General features: G+C 41.1%; 1 protein-coding gene across 1 annotated transcript; it reads right to left on the bottom strand.

The window, feature by feature from the left end:
- Positions 1 to 9,051: 9,051 nt before the first annotated feature.
- On the bottom strand, positions 9,052 to 9,669 carry LOC138933573 (uncharacterized). Its single transcript, XM_070296392.1, has one exon. It carries the CDS (start codon positions 9,667 to 9,669, stop codon positions 9,052 to 9,054), a length of 618 nt encoding a protein of 205 aa, XP_070152493.1.
- Between the last annotated feature and the right edge of the window lie 2,653 nt (positions 9,670 to 12,322).

Genomic DNA, 12,322 nt, shown 5'->3' with positions numbered 1-12,322 from the left:
TCGCTTTCGCTCGAGTATTGAGTTTCTAAGTTTTTTCGCACGTTATAAGAATTTTCTCGCGGTGCTAAACTTAATTTAATCGCTCGTCGGGCTGGTTCACTCAGTAACCACGATCGGTTCGCTATCGGTTTCGGTATATTAGAACCTTCCGACATTCACGCTATTATATTTATTAAATTTTTTCGGACTTACAATAGTATAACGGCTCGCATGATCGCTCGCTGTGTCAGTAGGTTGCTGACGCTGCAGTCCTTCGCTCGGCGGCTGATACGGCTGACGATGCTCGTCGTACGGCGGTCGTTGTCCGGCGTCGATGCGTTGTCTGTAGAGTTATCGTAGGTCGCGATGCTTGGCGGCTCACGTTTCTGCTACAGCTGTTGTGGCGATGCTCGTTCTGTTGTCCGTGCGGTGTCTTCCGTTGATTGTCGTTTTCGTCAGCTTACGTTTTACGTGTGCTGGCGTGCCTGTCCTGTTTACACTCTGGGTGCTTTGCAGGTCTTGGGGAAGGCTTAGCTGCTGCTTCCGTCCGTCAACTTCAATTGAATTGATTGTTGGCGTGCCCGCTTTTTAACACAACCGTGTCTTTTGCAGGTCTTGCTTAGTTCTGGCGATGCCCCGGCAGATCCCACCGCTGCCACCAAATTATGTTGTGCCTCCGGAGAGGCACGGTAGTTGGGATCGTTTGCCGGAAGGAATTTGGGAATTCGGGCTCCGCCTGAGAACTTCACTGTTGTTATTTGTTTAAAATGACACCTTTTCAGTTAAATAAATATATTAATATCTATTTTATTTGTGACTTGATTACAATGTTCCCGCACTTTCGCTCGCGTATCACGATAACGGATATCTTAACGTGCGCGTGTCTAGAGTCGAGTTTCGGTCTCGAGACTCGCCTCTCGCTTCTTCGTATATATTTCTGCCGACTGCGTGGCTATTCAATATTATAATAATTATTGATACTCGTTTTGACACTCGCGGTTATTAGAGATATTGCTCGCGTAACATTAATTAATGATCAAGACTGCCCGCGTAATATTTATGGTAGAGACTGCCCGCGTAATATTTATGGTAAAGACTGCCCGCGTAATATTAATGGTAAAGACTGCCCGCGTAATATTTATGGTAAAGACTGCCCGCCGTTCGTTAGCGGTGGGCCTTTTTATTAACTCCCCTTGGTTTCCCAGGAGGGGATCGTTTAGCGACAAGACCATGCGCCGTGTCGCTCGATTTTGCGGCAAGATCCGGATGCAAGCTAAGGAGTTCTAAGTAGGACTTCTTTGCTTGCATTTTCGCAATTTCCTTTCTGCTTTTCGGTAGGACTTCTACGTTGCATTTTCACAACATCCTTATTCCGCGTGCCTTGGTTTCCGCGTTTTCGTAATGGGTGATTGCGCGGTCGCTCGGGCTTCGCGCGTGGCTCGCGTTGTCAGCGCTTCGTTCGGTCAACGTTCGTAACGTGATCTGTATTCGCGTTACACGTTGAGCAATATCTTATTGTATAAAATAATATCTCTCTAAAATAATATGTATCTAATAATTCGTATATAGCCTTCTCGGGCTATAACAATATAAATACTGCATAATGTAGTATTTTATATTTTGCAGGAAAAATGTCAAATTTTAAATTTTTACAAAAAGCAATGAGATCCTACAAAAAACCTCACAAAGGTAAAAAAAAAATACGTCAAGTATATAAAAAATCCCAACTTGTACGTTAAAAAAGTTTAATATTTATTCTTAAAAAAATAACAAAAAAAAATTGTTCCTTGAAAAATAATTTTCGTAAAAAATAAAAAACTAAAAAAAGAATTTGCTCTAAAAAATAACTCTAAAAGATAAAAACCTTTAAAAAATCAAAACTAAATATTAAATCAAGTTAACTAGTCAAGTACATAGAAACAGTTCAATTTGTAATTTGAAATAATATTTGTTTGATAAAATCAGTCTTGCATTTATAGAAATATTATAGATTTTCTCGAGAAAATTTAAATGCGCTTTATTTTTATAGAATTACTGTTGTTATGTCCCTCCCCCCAAATAAATATTATATATAATATATAAAATAGCACAATTATATTGCGGATTTTGTTCCAAATGGTGCATCATAAAACTACTTAACTTTTAATGCAATAACGTCGATCACATCGATCACCAATTTCGAGTGTAAAAGTGCCCCGTGCCAAACTGATCGAGTTGTTCTGAAATTAATCATAAGCTTTACCAGATAGGCCTGTAACGAAAAAGTTTGAAATTAAAGTGGCATACAAATGCTTGGCGTGCCCGATCTGAAATAAAAATTTCCAAAAGATTATGAGAAATCATTATCAATATGTTAATTATCAGAAATCATTATCAATATATTAATAAAAATAAATGACATACTGCGACTTGGGCACGCCAAGTTTTTTTATGTCACTTTAATTTTAAACTTTTTTGTTACAGGCCTATCTGGTAAAGCTTATGATTAATTTCAAAACAACTCGATCAGTTTGGCACGGGGCACTTTTACACTTGAAATTGGTGATCAATGTGATCGACGTTATTGCATTAAAAGTTAAGTAGTTTTATGATGCACCATTTGGAACAAAATCCGCAATATAATTGTGCTATTTTATATATTATATATAATATTTATTTGGGGGGAGGGACATAACAACAGTATTTCTATAAAAATAAAGTGCATTTAAATTTTCTCGAGGAAATCTATAATATTTCTATAAATGCAAACTGATTTTACCAAACAAATATTATTTCAAATTACAAACTGAACTGTTTCTATGTACTTAACTAGTTAACTTGATTTTATATTTAGTTTTGATTTTTGATTTTTTAAAGGTTTTTATCTTTTAGAGTTATTTTTTAGAGGAAAATCATTTTTTAGTGTTTATGAAAATTATTTTTCAAGGAAAAATTCTTTTTGTTATTTTTTTAAGATTAAATATTAAACTTTTTTAACGTACAAATTGGGATTTTTTTATATACTTGTAATACTGTTTCTAAAATATATTATTATAACATATAATATATATGTACGTAATAGATTACATATATAATATATTAATAATAGAAATTTATAAAAATTATCTAGCAAGGCAAATTTAAAAGACGATTTGGCAGAAGGTACGATTTCAGCATATTTTTTATATAGAGACGCTCCTGAGGCATAGCGTTGCACGCGCGATGGGCGGCTGGGCCGTCGAGCCTCGAACGGTAGTAGGGGAACCGCAGACGGCGCCTCAGATATCGCTCCGAAAAGGGCATCTATTTCCGAGCATTGTCCTAGACAACACATTAAAAATCTAAAACGGTCTAAAAACGACTTGAAGACGTATTATCGTTCTTTAGACATCTTTAAGATGTCTTTTTGGCCTTTTTATGTTGTCTGTAAGTTACATATGTGTAACTTAACATATATTTTTACACATATATTTACATATGTAATGACATATATATTTTTAAGTTACATATATGTAACTACATGTACGTTACAACTACGTGTAAGTTACATATATGTAACTTAAAAATATGATACCGATTTTGAAATCGTAAAATATTTTGCGATCTTAATACTGCTAAAAACGGAGGGCGGTCCATGGCAAAGCTCCACCTACGGCACGCAGACAAAGTCCCTTGTGCCTCTCCGATAAGCGACCCCTCATTTCAGATCCAATCTCCTCCAAGAGGAGAGCCCTGCCTGGGAAATCACCTACCTACTCGGGCTCCAGGAAAGCAGAGCCCAGCAGTTCCAGTCTGACCCTGGCATAGGCCGGGCAATCACACAGCACATGGAGGCTGGTTTCCTCCGGTGCGTCACATTTCCTGTAGTCGTACTGATGCCCAATTTCTGCAGATGGTAATTGAGAATGCCGTGCCCCGTGAAAATGCGAGTCACTAGCCCGGCCTTTCGTCTACTTAGTTTTTTGATGCCGCTGGCGAGGCTCTTTCTCAAAGAATCTCCAAGGAGAGCCTTCGCCTGCCTGCACCTTGCCGCGCCCCTCCAGGAGACCAAATGCCGGTTCCGCAGCCAGCGATCAATCTCCCCCTTGCCTAGGCTGTGAGGGATTCCGACCGCCGGCTCCGGTCCCACCAACACAGTTTCCCAACCAGCTTTAGCAAGCTGGTCGGCCGCCTCATTGCCCTTAATACCAGAGTGCCCAGGCACCCAAATCAGAGCAACCTCGTTGTCCCTCGCAAGTTCTTTCAGTGCCTCTGCACTCCCAGACTAGTTTGGAGGTGTAACCGAAGTACTAAGAGTCTACAGAGCCGCCTGGCTGTCCGAGCAGATGCTGATGCGCTAGCCCTTTGTTAGCGAGATGTCCCTGTGCACAGCACAATATCACCACTATCTGAGCTTGGAAGACCGTAGCAAATTCACTAAATGGGATGGATTCACTAATCCTTCTCCCTCGGCAGTAAACGCCTGGCCCTGAGCCCAGGCCGATCCTGGACCCATCCGTAAAAAGAATGAGCCCATTCTTCAGCAGCGGACCCTGCGGCCTAAGCCAATTTTCTCGCTCCGGAAAGCACACTTTGAGTGGCGCCTTCAGGGCACAAATGGCTGGCATTTTGTCCCATATAGAAGATAGGACGAGAAAGGACCCCGTCGGAAAGTTTAGTGTACCTGGTGCCGGCTCTCCATTCTCCCTCACAACTTAGACGATAAGCCGCCGATGCAGCAACGGCGACGACCGTGTGGCACATAGTGATGCCAGAAACGGGTCCCGCGGCTCACGGGTCAGCAATGGAAGGGATAACGCACACAAGCGCGAACCGCGTACCTGTGCGTTCTGCGCAGCGCAGAGCCGATGTCAGCCTGATGCCTCCCAAGGTGGGCCTCATTACAGTGCCCAGCTTGTATCTGCGAGTGAATATAACCAGCTCCGTCTTCCGGGGATTGATCGAAAGGCCAGTGCGGTCACACTACCATCGTTTCAAGAGCACTCTGCGTGAGTTCCAGGAACGTGTCCAGAAAAGGTTCTAGCACGATAATCGCCAGATCGTCGGTGTATCTCTGCACAAAGAAATCCTTATCATTAAGTTTGCTGAGTAATCCATCGACTACTAAGTACCAAAGAAGTGGAGGAGCACTTCGTCCTGCGGGCACCCTCGATCCACCCAGCCGCCGACACTGACAGCGTCGAGCGTCGTTACAACCCGCCGCCGGAGCATACATCTGATCCAATGTACCAGCCTGTGTGGAACGCCCCGCAACGTTGCCTCCCTGCAAACCACCTCGTAAGGGGTGTTGTTGAAGGCACTCTCTAGAAAGGTCCCCACCGCATAGCTACCCTCCACGAGATCTCTCTCAATTTGGGACCAGCGAGTGGAGCGCCGTCTCCATAGAGTAGCCCATTCTGTAGGCATGTTGATTCGAGTGGCCTTCACTTGGACACAGTACAATTGGACACGGTGCAAATGGACACGTTACAAATGGACACGAGATTTTGCACACGGTTCAATTGGACACAGTGCATTTGGACACAGTAATTTTGGATACAGTAGCTTTTGGACACGTAAGAAAATACGCATCGTTTACTTGGACACCGCTCACTTGGACACTGTTCATTTGGACACCGTTCGTTTGGACACAGAAAGACGCGCACCGTTCATTTGGACATCGTTCGTTTGGACATCGTTATTTGCCCACCGTTCGTTTGGACACCGTTCATTTGCCCACCGTTCATTTGGACATCGTTCATTTGCCCACCGTTCGTTTGGACACCGTTCATTTGTACACAGAAACATGCGCACTGTTTGTTTGAATATGTAACAGATGGAGAGAAATAAAAATCATTTTGGGAAAATATAATCAGTATTCTTATAACACAGACAGAATGTCATTGCTATAATGATGCGTATTATTTGTTTTGTCCGACCGTTTCGAACATTTCGCTACAAGTTTATTGATAACAACAAATTTTTCATTTGTTTCCTGTTCATGTTTTAGAGTAATCGTGGTAATTATTTACTATAACGGACCCAGCTCCAATCACGTTGACCTTGATATGTTGTCAAGGACATAATCCTAAGTAACTTTTCCTTATAACTTAATCGGCGGTCGTTGTTTATTAAAAAGTTATTAACAAATAAAGTTTGAAAAATAAAATATTAATTTTTACATAAGTTTGTAATTTCCACGCAAGAAACAAGGTCCATCTGCATCAGAACCCTGATTTAAATGTGAAACAAGGTCTTTACATAATTAATATAATATTAGAAAAAATCAGTACACATAGGAATCAAAAATTTTATTTATTCTACAGTTGCAAATGTACTGTTTTCATTTAAGGGATACAATGTTGCCATTATTTCAAAAAAATTACGTATTCGTTCACAATATTGATATTTACGTTTAAATATAAACTCAGCCAAATAATGTATGTAATGATAATCACGAGTTCCATATTTTGGTATTCCACTTCAAATATCACGCCATATGCATTCTATGTTTTGTGTGTGGATTCCTGCATGAGGGTCTAGTTTTAAATCAGAAATAGGTTTGGGTTAGGTTATATCTTGCGGAAGTGGAGTCCCCCCGCAGGGGGGACGGAACCCACTGCATCCACGCATACACTTTCCCATTCACACAACAATTCTGGGCTGAACTTCGTTTTGCATTGTAAAGTATATGCATGGATACAGTGGGTTCCGCCCCCCCTGCGAGGGGGCTCCACTTCCGGAAGATATAACCTAACCCAAACCTACTTCTTATTTAAAACAAAAATTTGGTGTGGATTACGTCGTATAACTTAAATCAAATTTTGGTTTCGAATCCAACTTAAACTTTAAATATCTCAAAAATTATAAGAGACCGCCGATTAAGTTATAAGAAAAAGTTATTCAGGATCAAGTCCTTGACAACATATATCAAGGTCAACGTGATTGGAGCTGGGTCCGTTATAGTAAATAATTACCGTAATCGTTTGTATCTTTCAAAATACATACTATTATAGTAATTATAGTTTTTCCAATTACTTTAATTCATTACATATGATTCAATTAACATATAGAGATTTTACTTTGTCAAATAATGTATGTGGTGCCGAAAATACTTTAATTCTTTTTTAAACTACTTCAATTATAATGCCAAGCGCTCTACGAATGTTACATTTTTTTTAATGGTGGTATAAATATCGTAAAATATTCATTCTTTATAACATCTAAATATGTAATACCAATGCTGTTATCCGTAAAACAGTTACAAAATAAAAGTTGGTCAAGAATAACACATCTTTTCTATCGAATGAATAAAACTATATAATTTCTTTTTATGTCCCGATAAATTTTTTACACCCATCCTTATACCCAAATTATATCATCTTTTATCTGTCTCTTCACAATATGATATCCAAATATGCGAAAGGCTAAACGAAGTGCTAAAAGCAATGTAAAATTAATGACATCAGTATCTTTCAATTAGAGAGATATATAAGTATGAATATATTTGATTTTGACAGATATTATGTAACGGCAGGGCCGTTACTACGGCGAAATATATATATGTACATACCATAACATATCTGCCTCGCTTACTCTACCCTACTCTACCTATCCCGCTCGCACAACCACCGCGCACGCTCTCTCGCTCGCATGCCACACGCACCATCCCGCTCACACTAGGCGCGCTATCTCGCCGGGCATGCGCTCTCGCTCTCGACACGCCGTATCTCGCTCGCGGTTCCCCACGCGGAATCGACCCCACTCCCGGCCGACGGTATAGTGGGAGGCCCCGGCCGGGTATATAAGCCCGGCCGGCCGAGGCATCGAGACCAGATCCTATCCCGACATCCAGCTCCCGACACCGACCTGACCAGTACCTACTACCTCCTCGGGCTAAGGTTTCTCTTAGCCCTGTCGGGTTTCGCCGGCTCCTGTCACCGCTCCTCGGGCTAAGGTTTCTCTTAGCCCTGTCGGGTTTCGCCGGCTCCTGTCACCGCTCCTCGGGCTAAGGTTTCTCTTAGCTCTGTCGGGTTTCGCCGGCTCCTGTCACCGCTCCACGGGCTAAGGTTTCTCTTAGCCCTGTCGGGTTTCGCCGGCTCCTAGCACCTACCCGGGCTGAGGTTTCGCTCAGCCCTACCGGGTTTCGCCGGTTTCCGTTGCCAAGGCCGGACCCGACGTGACACTCGGGCCTGTCGGCAATACCCACCTACCTAGTCTAACCGTAGTCTAACGTAGTAATAAGCCACCTGTAGATATCGCGTCGTAGCCTTAAGACCGTTAGTCATAAGTCCGCTAGTTCTAACCGCGTCGTAGTAAAAGCCTGTTAATAATAAGTCCGCTAGAAATAAGCCTGCTAGACCTAAGAGCCTGCTAGTTATAACCGCGCCGTAATCTTAAGTTCGTCTGTAAATAAAGCCGCACCATCGCGATTAAGCCGCGTTTCTTGCCGCGTACCGCTTTGCGTTTCTCGCAGCGTACCGCCTTGCGTTTCTCGTCGCATACCGCCTTGCACACCCGCACCTGACACCAGCTTTCTGCCGACCGCACGCTGACCAACATCGCCTGGCCCTGCACGCTACTTTGTACATATCTTTATTTAAATAAACTATCTTTTCTACTTCTATTGTGTTTCGTAAGCTTGAGTCTCCCCTCCTCTCGAACTCGGACACCGACGAGCCGATCCGAGCGTCGAGCGAGGTGACCGCGTTACAATTATAACCTTCAAATGTATCACCTTTTCACGATTTCATATTTTACACAGATTTAACAGTATAAAATGTTATAAGAATACTGATTATATTTTCCCAAAATGATTTTTATTTCTCTCCATCTGTTACATATTCAAACAAACAGTGCGCATGTTTCTGTGTACAAATGAACGGTGTCCAAACGAACGGTGTCCAAACGAACGGTGGGCAAATGAACGGTGTCCAAACGAACAGTGGGCAAATAAACGATGCGTATTTTCTTATGTGTCCAAAAGCTACTGTATCCAAAATTACTGTGTCCAAATGCACTGTGTCCAATTGAACCGTGTGCACAATCTCGTGTCCATTTGTAACGTGTCCATTTGCACCGTGTCCAATTGTACTGTGTCCAAGTGAAGGCCACTCAGTAATTTACACTAATTTCACTTTTATCCCTAATTTCTCGCGAAAAATGATACTTAATATCGATATGTTTACTTCGGCCGTGAAACATGTGATTTTTATTTAACTCTATCCCACTTTGGTTATCGCAGGATACTTCCGTTGCGTCTGTTATGCAAGACTTGAAACCTATGTGTTCTAACAAACGTCTTAAGTATACTATTTCTTTACACACTTCAGAGATGGCTACATATTCGGCCTCCATCGTAGATAGAGCAACGGATTTTTGTTTCTTTGAGTTCCAGCTTAGTAGGCCATTGGCTAGCATAACTACATTACTACTACATGATTTGCGATCTTCCACATCGCCAGCCCAATCTGAATCCACATAAGCTTGCATCTCCTTACAATCTTTAGTGTATGTTATACCGTAACCAGCAGTGTGTTGTAAATATCGAAGTACTCTTTTTGCAAGTTTCCAATGGGCCTCTTCTGGATCCGTGCAGAAGCGACTTAATGCACTAGCAGCGAATGCCAGATCCGGACGTGTCGCATTCGCCAAATAAATTAAGCTTCCTATTAATTCTCTATATGGTTTATGTTTCATATTAGCTTTTACTTCCTCTGTGCTTGATCCCATTCTTTTTGTTAATTTCTGATTTGGTTTGAGTGGGGTCGATATCGGTTTTCAATGTTCCATCTTAAACGTTCGCAACATATCTGCAATGTATTTCCGTTGTGTTAATTTTATTTTTCCTGTAGGTCCGTCTCTTTCTATATTTATTCTAAGGATGTCATGCACGGGACCCAAATCGTTCATCTGAAATTTATTCCTTAAGGTTTCCTTTAGTTTTTGTAATTTGTGAATGTTTTTGGATGCTACAAGTAAGTCGTCTACGTAAACTATAACGATTACTCTGTCATTTTTACTGATACTTACATAAACGCAAGAATCCACGTCACTGTTTATTATATTTATATTTTTCAGATAAGTATCTAGTTTTTCATACCAGCATCGACCTGCTTGTTTCAAACCATAGAGTGGTCTCTTTAGTAGACAAACCCTATCTTCTTGTCCTTGAACTTCAAAAGCTTCAGGCTGCTCCATATAAACTTCGTCTGGTAGGTCGCCTTATATATAAGCCGTCACAACATCCATCTGATGTACGTGCATCTCCTCCTGAACGCATCCGGCAAGAAAAGCACGTATTGTCTCGTATCTTGCCACAGGTGCAAAAATTTCCTCGTAATCCACGCCTTATTTTTGTTCGCAGCCACGCACCACTAAACGTGCTTTGTATTTGTCTATTGATCCGTCTTGCTTCTTTTTTATTTTAAATACCCTTCGATTAGATAATACTTTCTTGACTGCGGGTCGTGGCACGAGTTCCCACGTTTTGTACTTCATTAGAGAATCGTACTCCGATTGCATAGCGTCTAGTCATGCTCGTTTGTCGGTTCTATTTTCTATTTCTTCTATACTCAACGGCTCGCTTGATGTTTCTTCTCCGTATCTCATTTCGTGGTATAGTTTTCTTGGTCTGCCCCAGTTTTTAGTAATTTTGGTCGACCGGAGCTCTTCTTGAAGTTGTTGGAGTGTCGATTTGTTCTTCTTCCCTCTCCTCTTCGTTTTCTTCATTCGATTCTTGTTCGGAGTTTATGTCGTTGCTTATTTCTTCCTTTATTCCATGAACGGTCGATTTCTTTGGCTTAGTTTCTGATAATTCTGTTGATTTATGCCAAATTGGGTTTAATAAATCTCTAAAGTTTTCCTCTGTGTCGCTTGTTTTACTCTCTAAGTCTTTAATGAATCGTACGTCACGTCTCTTCAGTACCGTTTTTGTACCGGGAATCCACAATCTATAGGCTTTGGATTCCTGTGAATAACCAACTAATATATATTCTTTTCCTTTTGGTTCGAACTTATCTCTAGAGGGTTTCTTTTCAAGGGCTATGACTTTGCTACGGAATATACGCATGAAGCTCACATATGGTTTTTCAGTTGACCAAGCTTCTATGGGTGTCAAGTTTTCTAATATTTTTGTTGGACATCTGTGACGAATATAAGCCGCAGTATTATCAGCTTCGGCCCACAGACTACTGGGAACTCCGGATTGTAGCAACATGCAGCGTGCCATTTCTACCGAGGTTCTGTTAGCACGCTCAGCGACGCCATTTTGTTGAGGACAGTATTCGACACTTAATTGTCTCTTGATTCCTTTTTCTTCAAGCAAGTCATTGAATTTCCTGGATAAATATTCCTTTGCGTTGTCGGTACGGATTTTCTTTATTTGGCAACCTGTTTCTTTTTCCGCACGCCTTTTAAGCTTTGAAGGTTGTTGTTACATCTGCTCGTTTCTTTAATATTACGACTTCTACGTATCTGGACTTGTCGTCTATGAACGTTACAAAATATTTGGCCCCGCTTAATGAAGGGATATTCATAGGGCCGCATATATCAGAATGTATTAGCCTGAGCCTTTCTTTTTCTCTTTTAGTCGAACTTTTATAGGGAAGTTGATGAATCTTGCATTTGTTGCAAATTTCGCAATTAAGTTCTCTGGAATTACTTTTTAAGTTTAGGCCAATTACCATCCCCTGGGAGTTTAGCCTAGTTAGATCTCCTAGGTTCAAATAACCGAACCTTTGGTGCCAGCGTAGAAGATTGTCATTTCTAACGTCACGTGCTGTTAGAATCCGTGATTGTTCAGCTTCATCTACAACATACAACTGACCTTGTCTTTTAGCTATTAACGCTGTAGAGCCATCATGTCGATTCACTAACGCACATTTCTTTTTGAACGTCACTGTGTAGCCATTATCGGTCATGCGGGATACCGAGAGTAGATTATTTCTAAATCGCGGTACTAACATTGCGTCTTTTAATTTAATGTCATTTACTTTACTGTCTTTTAGCATCACTCTCATTTTCAGGTCACCAATCCCACCGGATTCAACGGAATGTTCTGTAGCGGTATAGACGTCGCACTTCTTATTTGTATCTAGCTCATGAAATCTCTTTTTATCATGACACATGTGACTTGTTGCACCACTATCTAAACACCACTGCATTGATTCTTGTAGTTCAGTGTATTGGGCACATGCAAACATAGCGTCCTGTGCATTATTTTCTAAATAACGTTTTGATTTACTCTTGCATTCTGCTGATTTATGTCCAACTTTGTTGCATTTAAAGCATTTTCCTGCAAACTTGTAGTTTTTCACGTGTCTTGTATGAATGTCTTTCGTGTTTTTATTGTATCCTTTATTTGCCGTTAAGGCGTTGTTTTCTG

Source organism: Polyergus mexicanus, unplaced genomic scaffold (assembly GCF_030449975.1).
Source record: "Polyergus mexicanus isolate NDT 795.1 unplaced genomic scaffold, iyPolMexi1.0 SCAF_5, whole genome shotgun sequence".
NCBI lineage: Eukaryota > Metazoa > Arthropoda > Insecta > Hymenoptera > Formicidae > Polyergus > Polyergus mexicanus.
The sequence above is the reverse complement of the archived record's forward strand: the minus strand, read 5'-3'. Positions and strand labels throughout refer to the sequence as shown.

Bases quoted from the DNA above. Each gene is read 5' to 3' on its own strand.
- LOC138933573 (XM_070296392.1), bottom strand. From the start codon at position 9,669: ATGGGATCAAGCACAGAGGAAGTAAAAGCTAATATGAAACATAAACCA.